The sequence below is a fragment of the Melanerpes formicivorus genome, unplaced genomic scaffold (assembly GCF_026170545.1).
Source record: "Melanerpes formicivorus ecotype bairdi unplaced genomic scaffold, bMelFor1.0.p_v2 SCAF_82, whole genome shotgun sequence".
Classification (NCBI taxonomy): Eukaryota; Metazoa; Chordata; class Aves; order Piciformes; family Picidae; genus Melanerpes; species Melanerpes formicivorus.
The window spans coordinates 2745466-2760180 of record NW_027142434.1 but is presented as its reverse complement, the minus strand read 5'-3'; the positions used below and the strand labels follow the sequence as shown (position 1 = coordinate 2760180).

Below are 14715 nucleotides of genomic sequence, written 5' to 3'. Positions count from 1 at the left end.
GACACTGAGGCAGCCTCGGGGGGGGGGGCGGGGGGACCCCCACACGTTGTCCCCCACCGGGATGGTCCTGGGGCTGGGTGGTTGTGACATCTAAGGGATGAGGAGGACGGATCCTGATCGCTCTGGGTCTCCGGAGCTCGCTGCTGTGCTGTTAGGTTGTTCCCCGCCACGGGTTGGCTTTGGGGGAGAGTGTTGTCCCCGCAGCGATGGGGGCCCGATCCTGCGCGGTGGGTGGCAGCCCCAGCGCTGGCCCTGTGCTGGCAGGACGCCCCTGGCACCCTGTGAGCGCCCGGTCACGTGGAAAGGGAGGGCGCTGTCAGGGGAGGGCGCTGTCAGGGGAGGGCCCTGGCAGGGGAAGGTGCTGAGCGCTCCGCTGCCGTCGCTGTCCCACTCCGAGTCCCCGCAGAGCCGGAGCTGAGTGGCACCATGGTGGTCACGCTGGGCTACTGGGACGTCCGTGGGGTGAGTGAGTGGCTGTGGGGCGAGGCGGAGGGCGGTAAAGCCTTGCTGGGGGGTGGGGAGGGGATACGCGAGTGAGAGTAACAGGGTGCAGGGGGGTGAGTTCCGGGGGTGAGTACCAGAGGTGGGTGCTGGAGGTGAGTGCCGGGGGTGGGTGCCGGAGGTGAGTGCCGGGGGTGGGTGCCAGCGGTGAGTGCCGGAGGTGGGTGCCGCAGGTGAGTGCTGGAGGTGAGTGCCGGGGGTGGGTGCTGGAGGTGAGTGCCGGGGGTGGGTGCTGGAGGTGAGTGCCGGAGGTGAGTGCCGGGGGTGGGTGCCGGAGGTGAGTGCCGGGGGTGAGTGCCAGAGGTGAGTGCCAGACGTGAGTGCCGGAGGTGGGTGCCGGACGTGGGTGCCGCAGGTGAGTGCCGGAGGTGGGTGCCAGCGGTGGGTGCTGGAGGTGAGTGCCGGAGGTGAGTGCCAGGGGTGGGTGCTGGAGGTGAGTGCCGGAGGTGAGTGCCGGGGGTGGGTGCTGGAGGTGAGTGCCAGCGGTGGGTGCCGGAGGTGGGTTCTGTGTCCCCCCAGCTGGCCAACGCCATCCGCCTGCTGCTGGAGTACACCGAGACCCCCTACCAGGAGAGGAAGTACCGACCGGGTCCAGGTGAGGGGGGCAGCAGGGGGGTGTCCCCCCAATGTCTGTTCGCTCTATGTGTCGCCCTTCTCTCCCCCCCCCGCCATCTCCGCTCCCTCGTCCGCCCCCTTCGTGCTGCGTCAGCCCCAGCCGGGACGGAGGGAGCTGCTCATGTCGCAGGGTAAAAGCTCAGCCTGGCCTCTTGCCCTTCCTTGTTCTCATGCCAGGTCTGGGGTTGGCACCGCTGCCCCCCAGCTCCCTCCACACCCCGCCCCGTCCCGGATTATCTCATGGTCCTGGACCTTATTCCCTGCTCAGTGCCTTCCCTTAGCTGCCCCTCAGGGGTACCCGGGGAGCTGGGGACAACGCCACGGGGCTGCTCCTGGGGCAGAGGGAGGACCACCCCCCCCCAACTCGTTAATTGGTGGGGGTGGGACGCGGGGTGAGGGGAAGCTCCTCCCTCCGTCTCTCTCTACCCCTTCCCAGCCCCTGACTACGACCGGAGCGACTGGACCAATGAAAAGGAGAAACTGGGACTCGACTTCCCCAACGTAGGAGATGGATGGGGGGGTTGGGGGTTGGGGGGGGGGGCGAGGCTGGTGGGGGACATGAGTCTGACCCTGCCATGCCATTTTTACGCCCCCTCCCCCCCCCTCCCAGCTGCCCTACCTCATCGATGGCGCCGTCAAGCTGACCCAGAGCAATGCCATCCTGCGCTACATCGCCCGCAAGCACAACATGTGTGAGTGCTGAGGGAGGGGGAAAGGGGTTACAGCGCCAAGGGGGGGACCCCAGGTACGTAGTGGGGGGCACTGACCCCTCCCCATCCCGCAGGTGGCGAGACAGAGCAGGAGATGATCTATGTGGACATGCTGGAGAACCAACTCACGGATTTGAGGATGAACTTCATTCGCCTCTGTTACAATCCTGACTTCGTGAGTAGCCCCCCGGGGTGGGGGGGGGACAGACACACAGCTCCCTCCCTACCCCCCCCAACCCAAGGTACCTGTCCCAACCCCATTGGGGACATGGGGACAAGAGGAATCCAGACATGGGGAGGTGTGTGTTGGACTGCACACCTTGCCTGGCTGCAGCCAGGGGGTGATGCTGAGGGCCCTGGGTGCTGTGGGGGTGCAATGTGGGGGTGCAGCCCTCAGCCTGGCTGCAGCCAGGGGGTGATGCTGATGGCCCTGGGGGCTGGGGGGGGTGCAATGTGGGGGTGCAGCCCTCAGCCTGGCTGCAGCCAGGGGGTGATGCTGAGGGCCCTGGGTGCTGGGGGGGTGCAATGTGGGGGTGCAGCCCTCAGCCTGGCTGCAGTCAGGGGGTGATGCTGAGGGCCCTGGGGGGGCAATGTGGGGGTGCAGCCCTCAGCCTGGCTGCAGTCAGGGGGTGATGCTGATGGCCCTGGGGGGGCAATGTGGGGGTGCAGCCCTCAGCCTGGTGCAGCCAGGGGGTGATGCTGAGGGCCCTGGGTGCTGGGGGGGTGCAATGTGGGAGTGCAGCCCTCAGCCTGGCTGCAGCCAGAGGGTGATGCTGATGGCCCTGGGGGCTGTGGGGGCAGTGTGGGGGTGCAGCCCTCAGCCTGGCTGCAGTCAGGGGGTGATGCTGATGGCCCTGGGGGCTGGGGAGGCAATGTGGGGGTGCAGCCCTTGGCCCAGCTTTGTGCCCCCCCCGTGCAGGAGAAGCTGAAGCCTGCGTACCTGGAGCAGCTGCCGGGGAAGCTGCGAGAGCTGTCGAGGTTCCTGGGCTCCCGCAAGTGGTTTGTGGGGGACAAGGTAAGCTGGGGGGCGCTGGGGAGTTTGGGGAGGGGGTGGAGGGGTCCCTGAAGGATCTGACCCCCCCCTGCCTCCCCCCTCACAGCTCACCTATGTGGATTTCCTGGCATACGATGTGCTGGACCAGCAGCGAATGTTCGTCCCTGACTGCCCTGAGCTGCAGGGCAACCTGAGCCAGTTCCTGCAGCGCTTCGAGGTGAGGGGGCTGGGGGGGGCACATCCTGCTGTCACCTGTGCTGCCCCTGGCACCATCCCCAGCACCCCAGTGTCCTTATCCCCATCCCTGATACTTCAGTGTCTCCATTCCTATCCTGGACAGCTTTGTAGGCCAATCCCTATCCTTAATCCTCAGTGTCCTGCACCCCATCACCATGGTGTCCTCATCCCCTACGTTGTGGTGCCCCCTTCACCATCCCTGTGACTTTGCTGTCCCCATCCCCATCACCCTGCTGTCCCCATCACCCTGTTGTCCCCATCACTATCCCTGTCACCCTGCTCTCCCCATCACCTGTGCCATCTCCAACACCCTGATGTCACTGACCTGTCCCCCACTACTCCCTACCCCAATGCCCTGGCAGTCTGCCATCCCCATTCCTGACACCCCAATGTCCCCATCCATGTCCCCAGCACTCTCATGTCCTTTCCCCATCCCTACCACAGCAGTGTTCCTATCTCCATTGTGATACCAAACACCTTGATGTCACTGTCCCCAAAACCATGTCCTCTGCCCTAGGACTCCAATGTCCTCTCTCTTTGTCCCCATTCCTGACACCCCAGTGTCCCCATTCCCATCCCCATCACCCCTGCTTACTCATTCTCTGGCTGCTGTCCCTGTCCCCAGCTTCATGGGGCACTCCCTAGTGTCCCCAGCTTTATCCTTGAATCCTTAATGATGGAACCACAGAACTGTCAGGGCTGGGAGGGAGCTCAAGGCTCAGCCAGCTCCAAGCCCCTGCCATGGCCAGGGACACCTCACACCACAGCAGCTTGCTCACAGCCACCTCCAGCCTGGCTGCAAACACCTCCAGCCAGGAGGCTTCCACCACCTCCCTGGGCAGCCTGGGCCAGGCTCTCACCACCCTCCTGGCCAACAACTTCTTCCTCACAGCCAATCTCCAGCTCCCCACTTCTAGTTCTGCTCCATCCCCCCCAGCCCTATCCCTCCCTGACACCCTCCAAAGTCCCTCCCCAGCTTTCCCAGAGCCCCCTGCAGATCCTGGAAGGCCACAGGGAGGTCTCCTGGGAGCCTTCTCCTCTCCAGCCTGCACAACCCCAACTCTCTCAGGCTGTCTGCAGAGCAGAGCAGCTCCAGCCCTCTGCTCCTCCTCCTGGCCCTTCTCTGGACCCCTTCCAGTACCTAATGGCACAGTGTCCCCAGCCTCATCCCTGACACCCTGGTATCCCCATCTCCATCCCCATCCCCAACACCCTGGTATCTCAGGCCCCATGCCCAGGACAGTGATGTCCCCAGCCCCATCCTTGCTCTGCAGTGTCCCCATCTCCATCGTCTCCATCTCTATCATCCCCATCATCCCCTTCTCCATCTCCTTCTCCATCCCCATCCCCATCCCCATCCCCATCCCCATCCCCATCCCCATCCCCATCCCCATGGCCTTCTCCATCTCCTCTTCCCCTGCAGGCCCTGGAGAAGATCTCTGCCTACCAGCGCTCAGGACGCTTCATGAAGACTCCGATTTTCGGGCCCACAGCACAGTGGTGCAACACCAAGGAGTGACTGGGGTCACCTCCCCTGCACCCCACCACCCCCTCATGGGCACCCCCCACACCCCCCCTCCCGCCCCTTCTCTTGCTCAATAAATGATCAAGGCGGGGGGGGGCCTCCCCCTTGTCCAGATGCTTGTGGAGTGCATCGAGCTGCGGTGGGGCTGCAGGGGTGCTGGGAATGGTGGGGTGACTCCTGGAGGGGGGGTGGGGGGTGGGGTTTTGGAACCCTCTGCAGCCTGGTATGGCAGAAAGTCATTTTCCCTTGTTTCCCTCCCCCCAGGATCAGGGGGAGCCCCCAGCACATGCACTGTGGGGCCCAGGCTTGGTGGCTTGTGAACACAGGAGGAGAGACAGGTGCTGGGGTGTCCTGGCTTCAGCTCCTGGGATTGGGACACTGTTAGGGGACACAGGTTGTAGGGACGCACGGGATGGGGGCGGGGGTGGGGGGGGAGGGGCGCAGCCCAGCATCAGGAGCCGGTTCCTGCCCCGCTCTCCGGCCACGCTGAGTCCCCGCGGGGAGGTGGGGACGAACCGAGCAGCACCCAGGGACGCAAAGCGGACTCCGGTCGCAGCCTCCCAGCCGCGGGAGCACCGTAGCGGTGGGACCAGGGTTTGCTGGCAGCAGGGTGCGGGGCGGGCTGGCGCTGCTCCGTCCTCCTCCTCAGCGCAGGGAGGAAGGCAGAAGGAGCTGGGTGACGGCGTGTCCCCTCTCCCACGCTCCCAGGAGGTTTTTCTGACCTCGGTGGGACGGACGAAGCTCCTTTCTCACCGGGGTGAGCATTTCCCTGCCTCCGTGTCGCCCCAGCCCGGTCCTGCCGTGCGCCGCAACACCTCGGTGCTGAGCTGCCAGGAGAGCGTGCGGGCGGCGACGGAAACCAAACAATGCAGCCCCGGCAGCGGGCGAGACAAATAAAAGTGTTTCAGTCTAAGAGTTCGCTGTAAGTGTGGAGGGGGGGCGGGAGCGCAGCACCCGGGGGACACTGAGGCAGCCCCGGGGGGGCGGGGGGACCCCCGCACGTTGTCCCCACGGGGTGGTCCTGGGGCTGGGTGGTTGTGACATCCAAGGGATGAGGAGGACGGATCCTGATCGCTCTGGGTCTCCGGAGCTCGCTGCTGTGCTGTTAGGTCGTTCCCCGCCACGGGTTGGCTTTGGGGGAGAGTGTTGTCCCCGCAGCGATGGGGGCCCGATCCTGCGCGGTGGGTGGCAGCCCCAGCGCTGGCCCTGTGCTGGCAGGACGCCCCTGGCACCCTGTGAGCGCCCGGTCACGTGGAAAGGGAGGGCGCTGTCAGGGGAGGGCGCTGTCAGGGGAGGGCGCTGTCAGGGGAGGGCGCTGTCAGGGGAGGGCCCTGGCAGGGGAGGGTGCTGAGCGCTCCGCTGCCGTCGCTGTCCACTCCGTGTCCCCGCAGAGCCGGAGCTGAGTGGCACCATGGTGGTCACGCTGGGCTACTGGGACATCCGTGGGGTGAGTGAGTGGCTGTGGGGCGAGGCGGAGGGCGGTAAAGCCTTGCTGGGGGGTGGGGAGGGGATACGCGAGTGAGAGTGACAGGGTGCAGGGGGGTCCGGAGTAAGCGGGCAGTACAGGGAGGTGTTGGTTGGTGCTGGAGGTGGGTGCTGAAGATGGGTGGCGGGGGTTAGTGCTGGGGTTGAGTGCCGGAGGTGGGTGCTGGAGGTGAGTGCTGGAGGTGGGTGCCAGAGGGGAGTGCCGGAGGTGGGTGCTGGAGGGGGGTGCCGGAGGTGAACGCCGGAGGTGAGTGCCAGCGGTGGGTGCCGGAGGTGGGTGCTAGAGGTGAGTGCCGGAGGTGGGTGCTGGAGGGGGGTGCCGGAGGTGAATGCCGGAGGAGAGTGCCAGCGGTGGGTGCCGGAGGTGGGTGCTAGAGGTGAGTGCCGTAGGTGAGTTCCGGGGGTGGGTGCCGGGGTGGGTGCCAGAGGGGAGTGCCGGAGGTGGGTGCTGGAGGTGGGTGCCAGCGGTGGGTGCCGGAGGTGAGTGCTGGAGGTGGGTGCTAGAGGTGAGTGCCGGAGGTGAGTGCCGGGGTGGATGCCAGAGGGGAGTGCCGGAGGTGGGTGCCAGCGGTGGGTGCCGGAGGTGGGTGCCAGCGGTGGGTGCCAGCGGTGGGTGCTGGAGGTGGGTTCTGTGTCCCCCCAGCTGGCACACGCCATCCGCCTGCTGCTGGAGTACACCGAGACCCCCTACCAGGAGAGGCAGTACCGACCGGGTCCAGGTGAGGGGGGCAGCAGGGGGGTGTCCCCCAGCCAAGTCTATTCCCTCCACGTTCCTCCCGCTCTGGTCCCTCCTCCGCCCGCTTCGTGCTGCATGTCGCAGGGTGAAAGCTCAGCCTGGCTCCTTGCCCACCCTTGTCCTCATGCCCGGTCTGGGGTTGGATAACTGTTGCCCCCCTGCCCCCAGTCCCATATCACCTCCTCCCCCTGGACCTTGGTCCCTGCTCCGTCCCCTCCCTTGTCTGCCCAAGGAGGGTGCCCGGGGGGGGTGGCGACAGTAACACGGGGCTGCCCCTGGAGCACAGCGGGGACCCCCCCACACCTACACTGTGCACCCCCAGGGGTGAGATGAGGTCTTAGGGGGGTGGATGGCGGGGAAGGAGCGCCCCTCACTCCTGGTCTCTCTACCCTCTCCCTCCCAGCTCCTGACTACGACCCAAGCGACTGGACCAATGAAAAGGAGAAACTGGGACTCGACTTCCCCAACGTAGGTGATGGATGGGGGCTTGGGGGGGGGGTGGGATGGGGATATAGGGAAGGGGCTGGCAGAGTCTGACCCCCTCCATGCCATTCTCCCCGCCCTCAGCTGCCCTACCTCATCGATGGCACCGTCAAGCTGACCCAGAGCAATGCCATCCTGCGCTACATCGCCCGCAAGCACAACATGTGTGAGTGCTGGGGGGGGACAGGGGAGGGGGCACAGCACCTAGAGGGGGGGGTCCCCAGGTACGTAGTGGGGGGCACTGACCCCTCCCCATCCCGCAGGTGGAGAGACAGAGCAGGAGAAGGTGTATGTGGACATGCTGGAGAACCACCTCATGGATCTGAGGATGAAATTCGCCCTGCTCTGTTACAATCCTGACTTCGTGAGTACCCCCCCGGGGTGAGGGGGGGGCACAGGGGGGCAGACACACAGCCCCCTCCCTACCCCCCAACCCAAGGCACCTGTCCCCAACCCCTCTGGGGACAATGGGACAACAGGGATCCAGACATGGGGGTGGGGTGGGGTGTTGGGGTGCAGCCCTCAGCCTGGCTGCTGTCAGGGGGTGATGTTGATGCCCCTGGGGGGGCAATGTGGGGGTGCAGCCCTCAGCCTGGCTGCAGTCAGGGGGTGATGCTGATGGCCCTGGGGGCTGTGGGGGCAGTGTGGGGGTGCAGCCCTCGGCCCAGCTTTGTGCCCCCCCCGTGCAGGAGAAGCTGAAGCCTGAGTACCTGGAGCAGCTGCCGGGGAAGCTGCGAGAGCTGTCGCAGTTCCTGGGCTCCCGCAAGTGGTTTGTGGGGGACAAGGTAAGCTGGGGGGCGCTGGGGAGTTTGAGGAGGGGGTGAGGGGTCCCTGAAGGATCTGACCCCCCCCCCGCCTCCCCCCTCACAGCTCACCTATGTGGATTTCCTGGCATACGATGTGCTGGACCAGCAGCGAATGTTCGTCCCTGACTGCCCTGAGCTGCAGGGCAACCTGAGCCAGTTCCTGCAGCGCTTCGAGGTGAGGGGGCTGGGGGGGGCACATCCTGCTGTCACCTGTGCTGCCCCTGGCACCATCCCCATCCCCATCCCCATCCCCATCCCCATCCTCATCCCCATCCCCATGGCCCTCTCCATCTCCTCCCCCCCCTGCAGGCCCTGGAGAAGATCTCTGCCTACCAGCGCTCAGGACGCTTCATGAAGACTCCGATTTTCTGGCGCACAGCACAGTGGTGCAACACCAAGGAGTGATTGGGGTCACCTCCCCTGCACCCCACCACCCCCTCAGGCATACCCCCACCCCCCTACCCCCCTGCCCCTCGACCCTTCTCCTGCTCAATAAATGACAGAGGGGGGCTGTCCCCTTGCCCAGCTGCTTGTGGAGTGCATCGAGCTGCTGTGGGGCTGCAGGGGTGCTGGGAGTGCTGGGGGCTGTAGGGACCCTCCCCTTTTTGTGGGGTGACTCTTGGAGGGTGTGCAGGGGAGGGGGGTTTGGAACCTTCTGCAGCCTGGCATGGGGGGGGGGGTGTGAAGCTGTTTCCCCTTGTTACCCCCCGGGATAAGGGGGACCCCACCCCCCCAAGACACGCACTGTGGGGCCCGGGCTTGGTGGCTTGTGGACACAGGAGGTGCTGTGGTGTCCTGGCTTCGGCTCCTGGGCTTGGGACACTGTTGGGGGACAGCAGTGCTGGGCGTGGGGATGCTGTGGGGAGCCCCAGCCCAGCATCGGGTCCCGGCTCCTGCCTCTCTCGCCATCCACGCTGAGTCCCCGCGGGAGCGTGGGGGACAAACAGAGCAGCCCCCGGGGTCCCAAAGCCAAGCTTCCCTCGCACCCTCCCTGGAACGGGGATGCGGTGGTGGTGGGGGAGACGATGGCGGTGGGGGATGCAGTGGCGGTGGGGGGATGCAGTGGCGGTGGGGGATGCAGTGGCGGATACGGTGGCTGTGGGGGATACGGTGGTGGCGGTGGGTGAGATGGTGGCGGTGGGGGATGTGGTGGCGGTGGGGGATGCGGTGGCGGTGGGGGATGCGGTGGCGCTGGAGCCAGGGGATGCTGGCAGGAGGGTCGGGGAGCGTCCGGGGCGGGCTGGGGGCTGCGGGCTGCTCCCTCCTCCTCCTCCTCAGAGCAGAGAGGAAGGCAAAGGCACAGCAGCTGCTTGCGGCCCGGACGAGACGGAAGAGGCTCTTCCCTTCCCTGCGTGGGGGACATTTCCCCGCCCCGTGTGCCCCCAGCCCGGCCTCCGAGGGGCGCGGAGCCTGCGGCCGGCGCTGCCTGTGAGGGCGGCGACAGAAACCAAAGCATTAAACTCCCAGCATCGGGCACGCAAAATAAAAGTGTTCAGGTCAAAGAGTTCGGTGTAAGTGTGCGCGCAGGGCAGAGCCCCCCCGGGTTCTCACCCGAGGGTGGTCCTGAAGCTTGACCGAGGGGACAAGAGGGTCTTCAAAGTGATGAGGAGGCTGGATCCTGGTCAGAGGATCCTGATCAGGCTGGATCCTGATCAGAGGGGTGGCCTCATAGCTGTGTCCCTCCCCCATGGGTCGGCTTTGGGGACAGGAGTGTCCCCAGGGTGAGAGGGGTGCCAAGAGTCTGCGTGACAAGCGACAGACAGCTCTGGCGCTGTGCCCAGTGCTGGCCCCGGGCACCCTGCGGGCACCCGACCGGGAGAACTGAGGGCAAAGGGAAGCCTCCCGGCTCGGTCCCTCCCTTCCTGCCCCCGTCCCGGTGCGGGTCGGTGCTGAGCGCTCCGCTGCCGTCGCTGTCCCACTCCGTGTCCCCGCGGAGCCGCAGCTGGGTGCCACCATGGTGGTCACATTGGGCTACTGGGACATCCGTGGGGTGAGTGAGAGGCTGCTGGGGGTAGGGAAGCCTCGCTGGGGATTGTGCGAGGGTGCGGGGGGGGGAGGGAGGAAGGCAGACAGGGTCCTGGGGCAGCGCAGGGAGGTGTTGGTGGGCGCCGGCGGTGGGTGCTGGAGGTGAGTGCTGGGAGTGGGTGCTGGGGGTGGGTGCTGGGAGTGGGTGCTGGGGGTGAGTGCTGGGAGTGGGTGCTGGGGGTGAGTGCTAGGGGTGGGCGCCGCCAGTGGGTGCTGGGGTGGGTGCTAGGGGTGGGTGCTGGGGGTGGGTGCTGGGAGTGGGTGCTGGGGGTGAGTGCTAGGGGTGAGTGCTGGGAGTGGGTGCTGGGGGTGAGTGCTAGGGGTGGGTGCTGGGGGTGGGTGCTGGGAGTGGGTGCTGGGGGTGGGCGCCGCCAGTGGGTGCTGGTGGTGGGTGCTGGGGGTGAGTGCTAGGGGTGGGCGCCGCCAGTGGGTGCCGGGGGTGAGTGCTGGGAGTGGGTGCTGGGGTGGGTGCTAGGGGTGAGTGTCGGGGGTGGGTGCTGGAGGTGTGAGCCGGCGGTGGGTGCTGGAGATGGGTGCCGGGGGTGGGTGCCGACGGTGGATTGCTGGGGTGAGTGCTAGGGGTGAGTGCTGGGGATGGGTGCTGGGGGTGAGTGCTGGGGTTGGGTGCTGGGGGTGAGTGCTAGGGGTGAGTGCTGGGGGTGGGTGCTGGGGGTGGGTGCTGGGGTTGGGTGCTAGGGGGTGGGTGCCGGGGGTGGGTGCCGGGGATGGGTGCCGGAGGTGGGCTCTGTGTCCCCCCCAGCTGGCACACGCCATCCGCCTGCTGCTGGAGTACACCGGGACCCCCTACCAGGAGAAACGCTACGTCTTCGGGCCAGGTAAATGTGGGCAGCAGGGGATTGTGTCCCCTTGATGTGTGCCCCTTCCCCCTCAGCGTGTGTGTCCCCCCCCGCCCCGGACCTCCGTCCCCTCGGTTCGTGCTGCGGCAGAAGAAACTCCCCCCTGACAGAGGGGGGAAAGCTCAGCCCCGTGGCCTCTTGCCCCCTTGCTTCTTCTCATCCCAGAACTAGGTGGGGGGGGGCAGCCTCTGAACCCCCCCCGCCCCATCCTCTGCCCCCCAACCCCACCCTGGACCTTGTTCCCCGCTCGTGTCCTCCTTGCCTGCCCGAGGAGGGGGTGGGGGACACAGGTGGCTGCGCCTAGGGCAGAGCAGGGACACCTCCCACCGTGAGTTGCTATAGATGAGAGCCGGGGGGGGGGATAAGGGACGCCCCCCTCCCCACCTTCCCACCCCTCTCCACTCCCTCTCCACCCTCCCACCCCTCTCCACTCACTCCCAGCCCCTGACTACGACCGGAGCGACTGGACCAAGGAGAAGGAGAAGCTGGGACTTGACTTCCCCAACGTAGGTGGCGAAGTGGGAGGGGGTGTGAGGAGGGGGCGGGGGGGGGGCGGAGCAGGGGGCTGACCCCTCCCTGACATCCTGCCTCCCCTCCCCAGCTGCCCTACCTCATCGATGGCACCGTCAAGCTGACCCAGAGCAATGCCATCCTGCGCTACATCGCCCGCAGGCACAACATGTGTGAGTGCTGGGGGGGGGGACGGGGGGGCACAGCACCTGGGGGGGGTCTCCAGGTACGTAGTGGGGGGCACTGACCCCTCCCCATCCCGCAGGTGGAGAGACAGAGCAGGAGAGGATGGATGTGGACATGCTGGAGAACCACCTCATGGACTTCCAGAGGAACATTGGGGACCTGTGCTACAGCCCCGACTTTGTGAGTAGCGCCCCCCGGCGGGGAGGGGGGCGCAGGAGGGTGGTGTCCCCCCCCCCCCGCCTGTCCCAAGGCTCCTGGCCCCGACCCCACTGGGAACAGAGGGGCTAGAGGAGTCCAGACAGGGCAGGCTGGGTTTTGGGGGTGCAGCCCTCAGCCTGGTGCAGCCAGGGGGTGATGCTGATGGCCCTGGGTGCTGGGGGGGCAATGTGGGGGTGCAGCCTTCAGCCTGGTGCAGCCAGGGGGTGATGCTGATGGCCCTGGGGCTGGGGGGTCAATGTGGGGGTGCAGCCCTCGGCCTGGCTGCAGCAGGGGGTGATGCTGAGGGCCCTAGGGGCTGGGGGGGTAATGTGGGGGTGCAGCCCTCAGCCTGGCTGCAGCCAGGGGGTGATGCTGATGGCCCTGGGGGGGCAATGTGGGGGTGCAGCCTTCAGCCTGGCTGCAGCCAGGGGGTGATGCTGATGGCCCTGGGGGCTGGGGGGGGTGCAATGTGAGGGTGCAGCCCTCAGCCTGGTGCAGCCAGGGGGTGATGCTGATGGCCCTGGGGGGGCAGTGTGGGGGTGCAGCCCTCGGCCCAGCTTTGTGCCCCCCCGTGCAGGAGAAGCTGAAGCCTGAGTACCTGGAGCAGCTGCCGGGGAAGCTGCGAGAGCTGTCGAGGTTCCTGGGCTCCCGCCAGTGGTTTGTGGGGGACAAGGTAAGCTGGGGGGCGCTGGGGAGTTTGGGGAGGGGGTGGAGGGGTCCCTGAAGGAGCTGAGCTCCCCCTGTCACATCCCCTCACAGCTCACCTATGTGGATTTCCTGGCATACGATGTGCTGGACCAGCACCGTGTCCTCGCCCCTGACTGCCCTGAGCTGCAGGGCAACCTGAGCCAGTTCCTGCAGCGCTTCGAGGTGAGGGGGCTGGGGGGGGCACATCCTGCTGTCACCTGTGCTGCCCCTGGCACCATCCCCAGCACCCCAGTGTCCCTGTCCCCACCCCTGACACGTGGGTGTCCCAACTGCATCCCCTTCCCTGACACCCCCAGTGCCCCCAGGCTGACTGTGGTGTCCTCATCTCCATCAGCACCCCTGACTCATGGCCCTGGCTGCATCCCCAGCACCCCACTGTCCCCAGCACCCCACTGTCCCCATCCTGTCCCTGACATACCCATGTCTGTCACCCCACTGTCCCTGTCCCCCATCCCCAGTGCTGTGCTGTCCTCATCTCCATCCCTAACACTCTGGCAGCCTCCTCTCCATCCCCATCCCCAGGGGTCCTCCTGTCACCATCCCCAGGGGTCCTCCTGTCACCATCCCCAGGGGTCTTCCACTCCATCACCATCCCCAGGGGTCCCCCTCTCCATCCCCATCCCCAGAGGTCCCCCACTCCATCACCATCCCCAGGGGTCCCCCTCTCCATCTCCATCCTCGGGGGTCCCCATCTCCATCCCCAGGGGTCCCCCCACTCCATCACCTTCCCCAGGGGTCCCCCACTCCATCACCATCCCATGGGGTCCCCATCTCCATCCCCAGGGGTCCCCCACTCCATCCCTGTCTCCAGGGGTCCCCTTCTCCATCCCCATCCCCAGGGGTCCCCTACTCCATCACCATCCCCAGGGGTCCCCCACTCCATCACCATCCCATGGGGTCCCCATCTCCATCCTCAGGGGTCCCCCTCCCCATCTCCATCCCCAGGGGTCCCCATCTCCATCCCCAGGGGTCCCCTTCTCCATCACCATCCCCAGGGGTCCCCCTCTCCATCCCCATCCCCAGGGGTCCTCCTGTCACCATCCCCAGGGGTCCCCCCACTCCATCACCAGCCCTAGGGGTCCCCCACTCCATCACCATCCCATGGGGTCCCCCTCTCCATCATCATCCCCAGGGGTCGTCCTGTCACCATCTCCAGGGGTCTCCCACTCCATCTCCAGGGGTCTCCCACTCCATCCCCAGGGGTCTCCCACTCCATCACCTGCCCAGGGGTCCCCCACTCCATCCCCAGGGGTCTCCCACTCCATCACCATGCCCAGGGGTCCCCTTCTCCATCCCCAGGGGTCCCCATCTCCATCCCCATCCCCAGGGGTCCCCCTCTCCATCCCCATCCCCAACACCTTCATGTCCCTGTCCCCAGCCTTCATCTGGGAGGGAAGAATAAGCTGCAGGCTGGGAGGGCAGCCCCAAGGAGAAGGACCTGGGAGTGCTGGGGGGCAGCAGGTTCTGCAGGGCACAGCAATGTGCCCTGGGGGCCAAGAGGCCAAGGGGGTCCCTGGGGGGCATTCAGAGGAGTGTGGCCAGCAGAGCCAGGGAGCTTCTCCTCTCCTGGGGAGACCTCACCTGGAATATTGCATCCAGCTCTGGGCTGCCCAGCTCAGGAGGGACAGGGATCTGCTGGAGAGAGCCCAAGGGAGGGCTCCAAGGATGCTGAAGGGACTGGAGACTGCCTGGGGAGGAGAGGCTGGGAGCCCTGGGGGTGGTTAGTGTGGAGAGGAGAAGGCTGAGAGGGAGCTGATCAATGTCTATCAATAGCTGAGGGCTGGGGGTCAGGAGGGGACAGGGCCAGGTTCTGCTCAGCTGCACCCTGGGATAGGCCAAGGGGCAGTGGATGGAAACTGCAGCACAGGAGGTTGCAGCTCAGCAGGAGGAGGAACTTCTGCACTGTGAGGCTCCCAGAGGCCTGGAGCAGGCTGCCCAGAGGGGTGCTGGAGTCTCCTCTGGAGCCTTCCCAGCCCTGCCTGGATGTGTCCCTGGATGAGGAAGGCTCCAAGGATGAGGAAGGGCCTGGACTACTACCTGGGGAAGAGAGGCTGAGAGCCCTGGGGGTGGTTAGTGAGGAGAGGAGAAGGCTGAGAGGGAGCTGATCAATGGCTCTCAATAGCTGAGGGCTGGGGGGGT

General features: G+C 66.4%; 4 protein-coding genes across 4 annotated transcripts in view; 3 read left to right on the top strand and 1 right to left on the bottom strand.

The window, feature by feature from the left end:
* Positions 1 to 319: 319 nt before the first annotated feature.
* Positions 320 to 4694, top strand: LOC137454619 (glutathione S-transferase 2-like). Its single transcript, XM_068164735.1, has 8 exons — positions 320 to 462; positions 1021 to 1096; positions 1553 to 1617; positions 1727 to 1808; positions 1901 to 2001; positions 2746 to 2841; positions 2927 to 3037; positions 4481 to 4694. Exons 1-8 carry the CDS (start codon positions 427 to 429, stop codon positions 4574 to 4576), a joined length of 663 nt encoding a protein of 220 aa, XP_068020836.1. The 5' UTR covers positions 320 to 426; the 3' UTR covers positions 4577 to 4694.
* A 1208-nt stretch (positions 4695 to 5902) lies between these two features.
* Positions 5903 to 8617, top strand: LOC137454618 (glutathione S-transferase 2). The gene is made up of 8 exons (XM_068164734.1): positions 5903 to 6029; positions 6711 to 6786; positions 7207 to 7271; positions 7371 to 7452; positions 7550 to 7650; positions 7976 to 8071; positions 8157 to 8267; positions 8402 to 8617. The coding sequence occupies exons 1-8, from the start codon at positions 5994 to 5996 to the stop codon at positions 8495 to 8497; spliced, it is 663 nt and encodes a 220-aa protein (XP_068020835.1). The 5' UTR covers positions 5903 to 5993; the 3' UTR covers positions 8498 to 8617.
* A 1173-nt stretch (positions 8618 to 9790) lies between these two features.
* LOC137454609 (glutathione S-transferase 2-like) lies at positions 9791 to 13652 on the top strand. The gene is made up of 8 exons (XM_068164715.1): positions 9791 to 10082; positions 10878 to 10953; positions 11416 to 11480; positions 11576 to 11657; positions 11750 to 11850; positions 12446 to 12541; positions 12628 to 13108; positions 13600 to 13652. The coding sequence occupies exons 1-8, from the start codon at positions 10047 to 10049 to the stop codon at positions 13650 to 13652; spliced, it is 990 nt and encodes a 329-aa protein (XP_068020816.1). The 5' UTR covers positions 9791 to 10046.
* Positions 13653 to 13667: 15 nt separating this feature from the next.
* The window catches only part of EPS8L3 (EPS8 signaling adaptor L3), an 11021-nt gene continuing 9973 nt past the window's right edge, over positions 13668 to 14715 (bottom strand). The window contains 1 exon segment of the mRNA XM_068164714.1: positions 13668 to 13961. Within this exon segment, the coding sequence (XP_068020815.1) occupies positions 13668 to 13961 (294 nt within the window).

Coding starts and splice junctions, on each gene's coding strand:
- LOC137454619 (XM_068164735.1), top strand. CDS start 427: ATGGTGGTCACGCTGGGCTACTGGGACGTCCGTGGG. Junction 2,002..2,745: donor TCTGTTACAATCCTGACTTC/GTGAGTAGCCCC, acceptor CCCCCCGTGCAG/GAGAAGCTGAAGCCTGCGTA. Junction 2,842..2,926: donor AGTGGTTTGTGGGGGACAAG/GTAAGCTGGGGG, acceptor CCCCCCTCACAG/CTCACCTATGTGGATTTCCT.
- LOC137454618 (XM_068164734.1), top strand. CDS start 5,994: ATGGTGGTCACGCTGGGCTACTGGGACATCCGTGGG. Junction 6,030..6,710: donor GCTACTGGGACATCCGTGGG/GTGAGTGAGTGG, acceptor GTGTCCCCCCAG/CTGGCACACGCCATCCGCCT. Junction 7,453..7,549: donor CGCCCGCAAGCACAACATGT/GTGAGTGCTGGG, acceptor CCCATCCCGCAG/GTGGAGAGACAGAGCAGGAG.
- LOC137454609 (XM_068164715.1), top strand. CDS start 10,047: ATGGTGGTCACATTGGGCTACTGGGACATCCGTGGG. Junction 11,481..11,575: donor TGGGACTTGACTTCCCCAAC/GTAGGTGGCGAA, acceptor TCCCCTCCCCAG/CTGCCCTACCTCATCGATGG. Junction 11,658..11,749: donor CGCCCGCAGGCACAACATGT/GTGAGTGCTGGG, acceptor CCCATCCCGCAG/GTGGAGAGACAGAGCAGGAG.